This window comes from Salvelinus alpinus, chromosome 10 (assembly GCF_045679555.1).
Source record: "Salvelinus alpinus chromosome 10, SLU_Salpinus.1, whole genome shotgun sequence".
Lineage (NCBI taxonomy): Eukaryota > Metazoa > Chordata > Actinopteri > Salmoniformes > Salmonidae > Salvelinus > Salvelinus alpinus.
Genome location: NC_092095.1, coordinates 57,064,546 through 57,078,164, shown reverse-complemented (window position 1 = coordinate 57,078,164; position 13,619 = coordinate 57,064,546). Strand labels below are relative to the sequence as shown.

Below are 13,619 nucleotides of genomic sequence, written 5' to 3'. Positions count from 1 at the left end.
TCCGAATATTACTTCGTGTTCCTTCTCTTGTATTTATCTTTACGTGATCTTGTAATCGGACATATGTTTTTGAAATTAGATCAATTACAGTGTATCGGGTAAAAGTAGAAATTTACATAGGCATAGGCTAATCATTTCCTCTCGCTCAGCCAGCACCAAAGAAAGAGATATAAATAATGTACCCTCATTTCGTCAGCCCAGGGTGCATATACACCATCTTACCACTTGGAGTCGCCAAAGGAACAATGGAACTGGTCTTATAAACAATTAGCAAGCTCTTACCATAAATAATACTGATTGATGTTGATATATTCGTACTATGTACCGCTATTTTACCTTTCCGTTCTTGTGAACAAGTATGATCATTAGGCATATCCTTAAGATAAAATATATATTTAAAAACTGTAATAAAACTGAAAATAATCACTAAAACTGGCAAACATTTCGATTTTAAATTGCGTGTGTTTGTGTGTATATTGTGGGGGGCGTGTGCGCTGTCACGGATCACATGACGCGAATATGGCCTCCTGACTTGATTCCGTCCTCTTTAGAATCGACAGCTGTCGTGTATCTCTTTGTTGCTACCGAAAAACTCCCGTTACACACAGAATCTAGCACTCCAGACCCTCCCGAGCTACGGCCACACCGAATAACTGACCATGGCGGGTAAGACAGCGGACAGTCGGTTAATAAGGATGACAGGAATAGCCTATAACCATTAAACAGTGTTGCTATATTATTTTATGTTGTTTTATTATATTATGGTTTGAAGCTATAGCCGAATCACACGAAAATTGCAGTAGCTTTGCGTTGCCATCTTTCAGCAACAACGTGATTATATATGGTTTGATGCATGCGTATATTGCACGCAGTTACACAGTCTTCCCATTTATATGTAGATTCTAGTTTTATTCCGCGATGTAGTTAAAGTAACGTTTTCCGCGTAGGCAACAATTATGATGACTTAAACTGAAAGTACGTCGTGTGCTTGTTGTGTTTACGGTCCTGCAGTGTCTGTGCCTACGTGCGCCTCGGCCATTGCTGAATTGAATCCTCCTCCATCCCGAAGTGTGCACTTGTTTACTCTCTGCGTAGTGATATATCAAACACGCACTTTCGCTATATGCTCATGTATTCTACAATATTTACCCGAGAAATCACACGCAGTGGTTTTTTAAAATCCATCACTCGATTTAAACACGACGCGTTTAATGTCTCTGGTCAGTCTCACAAGTGGAAACGGCTCGTGCAGAACTGCCTTTGACATTACCACCACAAGTTGACATATGACAGTTATAGTACAGTGTGTAAGCTATAGGACTATTCTATGGTAGGGACGGGTAGAGGGTCTATGGTTACCCTAGCTGAAGTCCCTATAGGCCGTTTGATATGAAGTACAGATATAAACCTTGTAGAGGGTTCAGGTGCCCGACAGAATCTGTTCTCTCTTTCTGTTCCAGTGTTATTTACAAATAACTAATCAGGTGTGTGTGTGTGTGTGTGTGTGTGTGTGTGTGTGTGTGTGTGTGTGTGTGTGTGTGTGTGTGTGTGTGTGTGTGTGTGTGTGTGTGTGTGTGTGTGTGTGTGTGTGTGTGTGTGTGTGTGAGAGATTAGACCAAGCATATGTGACTCTGGCCACAAATGACAACTATGCCAAAGGAGCGATGGTTCTGGGGAGGTCGCTACGCAACCATAACACAACCAAACAACTGGTGGTTCTGATTGGACCGCACGTAGCAGAGCCCTGCAGGTAACACACTCACACAACCCATGATCTATGTTCAGTGTTTGACACACCCATGGCCTTGTCTCTGTTAGTTTTGTATTGTCCAAGCCTGAGTACACCTGAGCAGGTAACACACACGGTTTGAGTTGTGTGTGTGTGTGTGTGTGTTGCAGGGCCATGCTGAGTAGCATCTATGACGAGGTGTGTGTGGTGGATATCTTGGACTCTGGGGACACGGCCCACCTGGCCCTGATGAAGAGACCAGAACTCGGAGTGACCTTCACCAAGCTGCACTGCTGGACACTCACACACTACACCAAGTGTGTTTTTATGGACGCAGACACACTGGTGAGAACACACGCACTCACTCCTTACTCAGTACAAATTACGGCAAGTCTGTATTTAGGGCTCAATATTGTGTGTGTGTGTGTACGCAGGTGTTGTCCAACATTGATGAGCTGTTTGAGAGGGAGGAGTTATCTGCTGCGCCTGATCCTGGTTGGCCAGATTGTTTCAACTCAGGCGTGTTCGTCTTTAAACCGTCCAATGAAACATACCTCAGCCTTATGACACACTGCACTGAGAAAGGCAGCTTTGACGGTGAGTTCTGTATTATTATTATTATTATTATTATTATCCCATTGAGGTGTGAATGTGTTTTATCCATGTGAGTCCCATTGAGGTGTGAATGTGTTTTATCCATGTGAGTCCCATTGAGGTGTGAATGTGTTTTATCCATGTGAGTCCCATTGAGGTGTGAATGTGTTTTATCCATGTGAGTCCCATTGAGATGTGAATGTGTTTTATCCATGTGAGTCCCATTGAGATGTGAATGTGTTTTATCCATGTGAGTCCCATTGAGGTGTGAATGTGTTTTATCCATGTGAGTCCCATTGAGGTGTGAATGTGTTTTATCCATGTGAGTCCCATTGAGGTGTGAATGTGTTTTATCCATGTGAGTCCCATTGAGGTGTGAATGTGTTTTATCCATGTGAGTCCCATTGAGATGTGAATGTGTTTTATCCATGTGAGTCCCATTGAGGTGTGAATGTGTTTTATCCATGTGAGTCCCATTGAGGTGTGAATGTGTTTTATCCATGTGAGTCCCATTGAGGTGTGAATGTGTTTTATCCATGTGAGTCCCATTGAGGTGTGAATGTGTTTTATCCATGTGAGTCCCATTGAGGTGTGAATGTGTTTTATCCATGTGAGTCCCATTGAGATGTGAATGTGTTTTATCCATGTGAGTCCCATTGAGGTGTGAATGTGTTTTATCCATGTGAGTCCCATTGAGGTGTGAATGTGTTTTATTCATGTGAGTCCCATTGAGATGTGAATGTGTTTTATTCATGTGAGTCCCATTGAGGTGTGAATGTGTTTTATCCATGTGAGTCCCATTGAGATGTGAATGTGTTTTATCCATGTTGAGTCCCATTGAGGTGTGAATGTGTTTTATTCATGTGAGTCCCATTGAGGTGTGAATGTGTTTTATCCATGTGAGTCCCATTGAGGTGTGAATGTGTTTTATTCATGTGAGTCCCATTGAGATGTGAATGTGTTTTATCCATGTGAGTCCCATTGAGGTGTGAATGTGTTTTATCCATGTGAGTCCCATTGAGATGTGAATGTGTTTTATCCATGTGAGTCCCATTGAGGTGTGAATGTGTTTTTGATGGAAGCCAAGAGCAAGCAGCTGCAGTACATAATTAAATACATGGTACAAAGAGTGTGTGTCCGGGGTTGTGCAATAAACTCTATATCTCCTATGGAGTTTCCTTAAACTCTGCTGCCAACAAGCTCCTATAGATCCTAAAATAACTCATGTTCTCGTCTAACCTCTCCCCCTCCCCACTCTTTCTCCCTCTCTCTCTCTCTCCCCTTTTCTCTCTCTCTCCCTCTTCCCCTTCTCTCCCACCCCCTCGCTCGCTCCCCCTCTCCCTCTCTCTCTCTAGGTGGGGACCAAGGAGTTCTGAACAGTTTCTTCAATACCTGGTCAACAGCAGACATTTCCAAACACCTGCCTTTTATCTACAACCTCAGCAGCATCGCTATGTACACCTATCTACCAGCCTTCAAACAGTAGGTACACACACACACTCCAGTGTTGTCACCGTATAAGTTATTTCATACATCACACTTTAGCTCCAAATCCCTGGCTTCCTGCCCGTGTGTGTGTGACGGCGAGAGTGAGAGATTGACGGCGAGAGTGAGCGAATGAGTGAGCGAGAGCATCAGGAGAGAGAGCATGAGGGAGAAAAGTGAGAGTGAGTGTGCATGTTTTGGTGTTAATAAGCCAAGCCAAGGTCAGTTGAAAGGGTGTGTGGTGTTGAGTTTCAAGAGAGGAGTGGCTCAGGCCTGTCCTCAAATAACACACTGGTACTGCAGATACAGTACATATACAGTACATACACATACACTCTCTCCTAGTTAAGCCTAATTTATTCTAGAAGTACGCAACGCAAGAAGGCACACCACACACACACACTAGGATGGCTGAGAGGCTTCCGTTTTATTGGCTCTTAACCAACCGTGCTATTTTGTTTGTTTTTTCACATTGTTTGTAACTTATTTTGTACATAATGTTGCTGCTACTGTCTCTTATGACCGAAAAGAGATTCTGGACATCAGAACAGCGATTACTCACCTCGAATTGGACAAATACATTTTATATAATGAGTCGGAAGGATATACTCCAGACACCCGAACAGGCCCTCATCCTCATCATTCGCAGGAGAAAGAAACAGATTTCGCGGAAAGAGATCGGGGTGCCTTGTGACGATCAGGCGACGAGTGGCTAATCTGCCTTTGCCATTCGTACTGTTAGCCAACGTTCAATCGCTGGGAAATAAATGGGACAAACTGAAAGCACGTATATCCTATCAACGGGACATTAAAACCTGTAATATCTTATGTTTCAGCGAGTCGTGGCTGAACGCCGATATTAATAACATACAGCTTGGGGTTATATACTCTATCGGCAGGATAGAACAGCAGCCTCTGGTAAGACACGGAGTGGGGGCCTATGTATATTTGTAAACAACAGCTGGTGCACGATATCTACGGAAGTATCAAGGTTTTGCTCGCCTGAGGTAGAGTATCTCATGATAAGCTGTAGACCACACTGTCTACCTAGAGTATTTCTTTGTAGCTGTCTACATACCACCACAGACTGATGCTGGCACTAAAACCGCACACAATGAGCTGTATACTGCCATAAGCAAACAGGAAAATGCTCATCCAGAGGTGGTGCTCCTAGTGGCTGGGGACTTTAATGCAGAGAAACTTAAATCAGTTTTACCTCATTTCTATCAGCATGTTAAATGTGCAACCAGAGGGGAAAAACTCTAGACCACCTTTACTCCACACACAGACGTAAAGCTTTCCCTCGCCATCCATTTGGTAAATCTGACCATAATTCTAGCCTCCTGATTCCTGCTTATAAGCAAAAATTAAAGCGGTATAAATTACTTTTTACTCAGCCCATCACACTGAATACTCCAGGTTAGACTACTTTTTCATGTACAATGCAGATAGACACAGGCTTAAGGATTGTAGGATCGGGCAGAGCGACTTATCAGATCATAATGGAGTTTACCTCACTCTACACCTTGATAGCAAACCAAGAAATACTCTATGGAGACTTAATTCAAGCATTCTGAATGATCCAGCATTCAAGGAATCAATAAAGACAGAATTGAACATCTGTCTGGAGAATAATGATAATGGGGAAGTATCTCCTGTTATATTGTGGGATGCAGCCAAGGCGGTTATTAGAGGAAAGATCATAGCCACATCATCTCTCAAGAAGATGAAAGCACAGAAACTGCTGAAATTACAGGAAACCCTAAGAAACTTAGAACGATCTCATAGTCAATACAAAGACCCTCTTATATTACCAGAGATTCAAAAGGTAAAACAGGAAATTGACCAGATTTGTAGAGAAAAAGCTCAGGTTCCTGAAACAACGATATTATGAAGCAGACTCAAAGGCAACCACATTACTAGCATGGAGACTCAGGAAACAACAAGCACAGAATACCATTTTCAAAATAAAAGACCCCAAAACAAAGAAGATTACATGCAAATTGGATGAAATACAGAATTCATTTGAATCATATTATCACAAAACCCTGACCTCAAGCCTATAGAAAATGTGTGGGCAGAACTGCAAAAGCATGTGCGAGCAAGGAGGCCTACAAACCTCACTCAGTTACACCAGCTCTGTCAGGAGGAATGGGCCAAAATTCACTCAACTTATTGTGGGAAGCTTGTGGACGGCTACCCGAAACGTTTGACCCAAGTAAAACAATTTAAAGGCAATGCTACCAAATACTAATTGAGTGTATGTAAACTTCTGACCCACTGGGAATGTGATGAAAGAAATAATAGCTGACATAAATCATTCTCTCTACTATTATTCTGATATTTCACATTCTTAAAATAAAGTGGTGATCCTAACTGACCTAAGACAGGGAATTTTTACAGTCTACGACTGTTGTATTCAGCGCATGTGACAAATAACATTTGATTTACAGCCTCTGGTGTGTGTGTTTGTAGGTACGGTCATGAGGCTAAGGTGGTCCACTTCCTGGGGAAGGTGAAGCCATGGAACTACTCCTATGACACCCAGACTGGGAAGGTCAAAGGTCACACCCCTGGCTCGGGTGACCTGCACCCTGACTTCCTGGTTCAGTGGTGGAACCTCTACTCCTCTGGGGTCCTACCTGCTCTCAGAGACTCATATGGAGACACACTGTTCTGCTCCGGCTGCACTGAGGTACTGTGTGTGTGTGTGTGTGTGTGTGTGTGCGTGTGCGTGTGTGTGTGTCCTCATAGCGTGTGTTCTTAAGATCTCCAGTACTGACAATCGTTTCTGAATCTTGAAAGGTGTATAACAAGACCTGTGAGAGATGTTCAGGGCTTTCAGAAAGTATTCACACAGCTTCACTTTTTCCACATTTTGTTGTTACAGCCTGAATTTAAAATGGATTCATTTGAGATTGTGTCACTGGTCTACACACAATACCCCATAATGTTAAAGTGGAATTATGTTTTTAGATTTTTTTGATAAATTAATTAAAAATGAAAAAATGAAATGTATTCAGTCAAAGTATTCAACCCCTTTGTTAATGGCAAACCTAAATAAGTTAAAGAGTAAAAATGTGCTTAACATGCCACGTAATAAGTTGCATTGACTCACTCTGTGTTTTTACATGATTTCTGAATGACTACCTCATCGCTGTACCCCACACATACAATTGTCTGTAAGGTCCATCAGTCAAGCAGTGAATTTCAAACACAGATTCAACCACAAATAACAGGTTTTCCATTGCCTCGCGAAGAAGGGCACCTATCGGTAGATGGGTAAAAAAAAAAAAGCAGACATTGAATATCCATTTGAGCATGGTGAAGTTATTAATTACACTTTGGATGGTGTATCAATACAGCCAGTCACTACAAAGATGCAGGCGTCCTAACTAACTCAGTTGCCGGGGAGGAAAGAAACTGCTCAGGGATTTCACCATGAGGGCAATGGGGACTTTAAAACATTTCAAGTTTAATGGCTGTGATAGGAGGAAACTGAGGATGGATCAATAACATTGTAGTTACTCCACAATACTAACCTAATTTACAATGTGAAAAGAAGGAAGCCTGTACAGAATAAAACATTCCAAAACATGCATTCTGTTTTCAATAAGGCAATAAAGTAAAACTGCAAAAAATGTGGCAAAGAAATTAACTTTGTCCTGAATACAAAGTGTTATGTTTGGGGAAAATCCAACACATCACTGAGTACCACTCTTCATATTTTCAAGCATGGTAGTGGCTGCATCATGTTATGGGTATGCTTGTCATCAGCAAGGACTAGGGAGTTTTTTAGGATAAAATAAATAATTAATCTAAGCACAGGAAAAGTCCTTAAGGAGAAACCTGGTTGTCTGCTTGGGATACAAATTCACCTCTGAGCACGACAATAACCTAAAACACAAGGTCAAATACACACTGGAGTTGTTTACCAAGATGACATTGAATTTTCCTGAGTGGCCTAGTTAGACAGTTTTGACTTAAATTGGCTTGAAAATCAATGGCAAGACTTGAAAATGGCTGTCTAGCAATGATCAACAACCAACTTGACAGAGCATAAAAAATAAAATAATGTACAATAAAGGTGTGCAAAGCACTTAGAGACTTACCCAGAAAGACCCACAGCTGTACCAAAGGTGATTCTAACATGTATTGACTCAGGGGTGTAAAAAAAATAATATTTAATTTAGTCATTATGGGGTATGGTGTGTAGATGGGTGAGAAAAACATTTTGAATTCGGGCTGTAACACAACCAAATGTGGATTAAGGCAAGGGCTATGAATACTTTAAGGCACTGTATGCGTTTTGAGGGGACTGTTGAAGGACAGTTTGTATATATGAGTACAGTGTGTTCACAGTGGAATCGTAAAGAAGTTTATGTACAGTATTTGCTGGTTTCAGTTGCTGATTTTGTGTGGTGTGTGTGTGTGTGTGTTGACTCTCTAGTGGCAAGTCATTGACATGGTAACCTCTCTCCCTGTCTCTCATGGATACTTTAAACAGGTAATCTAAGGGCATGTCGGAAAGGGCACTATATGCCCTATGTAGTGCAATAATAATATTGCAGTAGGGTGATGTAGTCACCGATGTAGTGCTATACTTCTGACACCCTAGTTCAACTCTAAAAACCCGGCCGGCTGTGCTTATTGGAGTTGCCATGGTAACAGGAAGAAGCTGATTGGCTTTTCACTCCCACTGACCCCGGCCCCTGCCCTTAGTTCTGTTTCTCTGTAGAGGAAGCTGCTGATTGGTCGATGCTTTGGGTTGAGGGGAAATGCTTCATGGCTGTCACCGTCACCCTTGTATTAGTGAGTATTTCTCCATGTCTCAGAACGCTCATCTTGTTTGCCTCCCCTGTCTCTCCCTCCACCCCCTATAGGAGGAGGTCTGTGACAGTGTGGTTGAGATCATCCTCCCCCCGCCTCCCCCTCAGGCGCCCCAGGTGTCCAGTGAGGAGAGGAGGCAGCGATGGGAGGCGGGCCAGGCGGACTACATGGGAGCCGACTCCTTCGAAAGCATCCAGAGGAAACTGGACTGCTTCCTCAAGTAGAGGGCCAGAGGAGGGATGACGGACGGAGAGGGCATCCATTGGCAGGCCTGAGATGCGTCAGTCAGGGCGGGGATCAACTGACATTCGACCAATCAGAAGAGAAAGCGGTAGAGCATGACATATTGAAAAACAGTCCCATCCTGGGCCTCTCTCTCTCTCTCTCTGTTTTTCACTCTGTGTTCGTGCGTCTGTGTGGCCTGGTCCTGCAGAAATAACCCCTGCAGAGACTGGGCCATTCAGTGTTTGAACACCAGTTTACTACACTATGCAGCCCCCATACCACCACCTCGGCGCAGATGCCTTGGTCAGTAAGTAATGACTCAGTAATAACCTCACTGTGACTCTGCCTCACCAAGTCCCATCCAGACCCCATGACTCTAACAGCTCTAACCCAGTTACTCAGTCAAGCCTGATAATGATAGAGATAGGGCAGTCGTGCTTTTACTCTGTAAAGTATTCAGAGATGCGTGGGTATGAAGTATTTCCCTCTATAAAATGGAAGAACTTATTTTGTTTATTAAAGTTTGCATCCCAGTGGTTATTTTTGCTCTCCATATGCGTGTTGTGCATGCTTGTTTCTTTATATTATGATTATTGTGAAGGAAGCCCGTTTCTAAAGTGGAAAACCCACCGTAGCGCTTGTCATTTCGCCATGTCCTGTTTGATGTCATCACTTCCTGTTGGGTTTCCTCACTTCCTGTGTAGTCTGACCAGTTGCCTTACCACCGTCAAAGACTCTTATTACACAACTAGGCCTATTCGAATTGTCGCCGTTCACTGTTTACAGAAAACACTTCTCTGCTGCTGCCATCCCCCTCCACCTCTACTCCATTCAACCCTCCTACAGACTTACCTCTACGCTCCTCCAGCTCCACTCTACTTCATTCAACCCTCCTACAGACTTACCTCTACGCTCCTCCAGCTCCACTCTACTTCATTCAACCCTCCAACAGACTTACCTCCACGCTCCACTCTACTCCACCCTTCTCTACTCTCAACTTGACACCCCCCATCTCCAGCTCACCCCTCCTACAGCCCTACCTTGTCAACCCCCCCCTCCACCACCCTCCAACATCAACACCCTGATGTCTCTTCCTCTCCCTGAAGTGTGTACCTTCACCCCGCCTTGTGGATTTAAAAGGAATGGACTGGTGTGAAGAAAACCATATCAGATATTATTTTGACACGGTGAGAACTCAAGTCCATGATTAATCCAATGCTTTCACATCCATGAAGGTGACAGAGTGAGCAGGTCAAGTGCACACGGGGGCATAAGGCCAGTAGGGAATCCTAACACACACACAGCCTAAAATGATCTAGTAAGTAATGGGATGTAATAGTTTTGTGGTCCCTCTTAACACACCCACAAACGGCTCTATAGAGACGTTTCCAAACACTGTGAAACCTTGTGTGTTCTTAACACACCCCGGTAGTTCTCACTGTTTCTGTTCTCTGTAGACACCTAATAAAGGACTGGTGAAGAAGTCTCCATCTGTCTTTTATTCCAGCTATGTGGCTACTACAAATACAGCCTAACTACTAGTACTACTCAACTGTGTGTGTGTGTGTGTGTGTGTGTGTGTGTGTGTGTGTGCGTGCTCAATGATGGTATTGAAATCATAACAAAAGGTTCTGATGTTAGGTGTGCTCTGTTTCAGACTTGGGATAAATATAGTTTTTAACTGCTTTGTGGAAAGTAAAAATCTTTCGGGGGGAACAAATAGCTACTTTGGAGGTGACTACAACTATTGGAATACAGATTCCAAAAACGGACCACTTCTTAAACCCAAATACAGACCTCAGAAAGTTACTATCCAAACTATTTGAGTATCTACTTGTGTTAACTATTTGAATATGGATCTGAGAAATTATTTGAATACAGATCTCAGGAAGTGAGTACTTTTCTGAAACTATTGGATTAGCAGCCTTCAACTAATGGCAGGGCTGTATCTGGAAGTGCATGTTGAAGATGGACTGAATAGAGCAGACACACACTGCTATACTATTCCAATCTATCTGACAGCATATTGGATCTACACAATACGTTTCTGTCGGGAAACATTTTGTAAATGTCCATTCTCCTGAATGTCCATTGCCATAGGTGTACATAAGTCTAACGAATTGTAGTTTGTACAGATAAGTATAAATAAATTGTGACGCTCAACTACTATATGATTCTTTCAACATGCCACTGAAAAGATTGGAAGCTGCAATTCAGTTTATGATGCCTGGACATACTGCAGAGCAATTCAAAGCCATTTTTCAAACATTGTAAGCAGCAAGTTGGATGCTTAGCCAAAACAACTTCTAAACACACACGTCTACCATCTTTAAAGGGATAGTTTACTCAGAATACAAACCAACGTGATTTTCAACCTACCTTGTCTATAGTTGATTCAAGAAGGCAGTTTTGGGATATTTAGTTTCCTTTCAACACTTAATAGCCATATTTTGTTACTGTTAGCGTTCTCTGAACACAACATTGAACTGTTCTTGTTCCTGTGTAGTAAAACAAATTACCTTTTGGAGCAACTTTTTATTAGCATGTTTTGACATATTACTTTGGTAATCACATTTGAATTGGATAGCAATGAGCTGAGAGTTTTTGTAACTACTGTACACGAGGAATAGTGACTGTTCCTTATTCCACTTATGTAATAACCCCATTTATTATGCAATTATAAAGCAATTTCCAAAGTCCTATGTATCAACAATATTGCTATTGTAATACTAAGTTACTAGACACGTATAAGAACTTGATGTCACTCATTATGAAAATATATTTGTTAGTCATTTTGAAGCTGCAAAAGTGGTCTACTCTAATGTTGAGGGGATTCCATGTCCCTCGTGTATGTAATCCTAGGCTGTATTAAGATATCTAAGAGCGCTCCAAACCATGTGCTTATGTTATAGTATGTAGTATATCTGAAGCATACCTGGATAGAATGGTATGTACAGCAATAGTTGCATAGGAGGGCAATGACTAGAATACAGTATGGGTGAAACATGGGTAAACAGTATGTAAAAACAGTAACTAAACATTATTAAAGTGACCAGTGTGCATATGCACCGCCTGCAACCGCAGGGCTCTCCAGAAGGTGGTGCGGTCAGCGCAAAGCGTCACCGGGAGCACCCTGCCTGCCCTTCAGGACATCTACAGCACCCGGTGTCGCAGGAAGGCCAAGAAGATGATCAAAGGACCTCAGCCACCCGAGCCACAGCCTGTTCACCCCGCTATCATCCAGAAGGCAAGGTCAGTACAGGTGCATCAAAGCTGGGACTGAAAGACAAGCTATTTTTCAATCTCAAGGCCATCAGACTGTTAAATAGACATCACTAGCTGGCCTCCACCCAGTACCCTGCCCTGACACTTAGTCAATGTCACTAGCCGGCTACCACCCTGTTACTCTTCCCTGCACCTTAGAGGCTGCTGCCACATAAACATGGAACACTGGTCACTTTAATAATGTTTACATACTGTTTTACCCATTTCATATGTATATAATGTATTCTCGTCAAGGCCATCCTATTTAACTATTGCTGTATATACACTATTCTATCAACGTATTCTTCAGATATACTACATATTCTATCATATACTGTGCATAATGTCTATACATCCCATCACACACATACATACATACATACATACATACACAGTACCAGTCAAACGTTTGGACACACCTACTCCTTCCAGGGTTTTTCTTTGAAGACATCAAAACTATGAAATAACACATTTACCTATATGTCTTATTTCCATTCTTTTACTTTTAGATTTGTGTGTTTAGTTGTTTATTGTTAGATCTTACTGCACTGTTGGAGATAGGGACACATGCATTTTGCCACACACGCAATAACATCTGCTAAATATGTGTATGCAACCGATAAAATTTGATTTGATTTATGATCATATATTTAGACTAATTCAAACTGTTGTAGTTTTGGCCTCTTCATCAAATATTTGGCAGCCGTCAATAAAACATGTTTTTGCTTGCATATATTCAAATAGGCTACCTTAAAATATTATTTGGTTTTCTGAGAGGTAGGCTTATTCAAAATACTTTCAAATATGATTTATTTTTCTGAGACCTGTATTTGAATATCAAAGAAAATATACTGAACAAAAATCTAAACTCAACATGCATCAATTTCAAAGATTTTACTGAGTTACAGTTAATATAAGGAAATCAATCAATAGAAATAAATAAACGAGGCCCTAATCTATGGATTTCACATGACTTGGCAAGGGTGCAGCCATGGGTGGTCCTGCGAGGGCATAGACCCACTCACTTGGGAGCCAGGCCCACCCATTGGGGAGCCAGGGCCAGCCAATCAGAATTAGTTTTTCCACACAAAAGGGCTTTATTACAGACAGAGATACTCCTCAGCACCCCCACAGACGATCCCACACGTGAAGTAGCTGGATGGGGAGGTCCTGGGCTGGGGTGTTTACACGTGGTCTGCGGTTGTGAAGGCCGGTTGGACATACTGCCAAATTCTCTAAAATGACGTCGGAGGCAACTTATGGTAGAGAAATTAACATTCAATTCTCTGGTGGACATTCCTGCAGTCAGCATGCCAATTGCACGCTCCCTCAAAACTTGATACATCTGTGGTGTTGTGTGACAAAACTGCACATTTAAGAGTGGCCTTTTTGCACAGGTGCACCTGTGTAATGTCCATGCTGTTTAATCAGCTTCTTGATATGCCACACCTGTCAGGTGGATGGATTATCTCGGCAAAGAAGAAATGCTCAC

General features: G+C 42.3%; 1 protein-coding gene across 1 annotated transcript; it reads left to right on the top strand.

Moving 5' to 3' along the window:
* Positions 1 to 471: 471 nt before the first annotated feature.
* Positions 472 to 10,351, top strand: LOC139532365 (glycogenin-1-like). The gene is made up of 7 exons (XM_071329842.1): positions 472 to 666; positions 1,615 to 1,750; positions 1,900 to 2,074; positions 2,164 to 2,326; positions 3,679 to 3,805; positions 6,284 to 6,503; positions 8,692 to 10,351. The coding sequence occupies exons 1-7, from the start codon at positions 660 to 662 to the stop codon at positions 8,860 to 8,862; spliced, it is 999 nt and encodes a 332-aa protein (XP_071185943.1). The 5' UTR covers positions 472 to 659; the 3' UTR covers positions 8,863 to 10,351.
* The last annotated feature ends 3,268 nt before the right edge of the window (positions 10,352 to 13,619 follow it).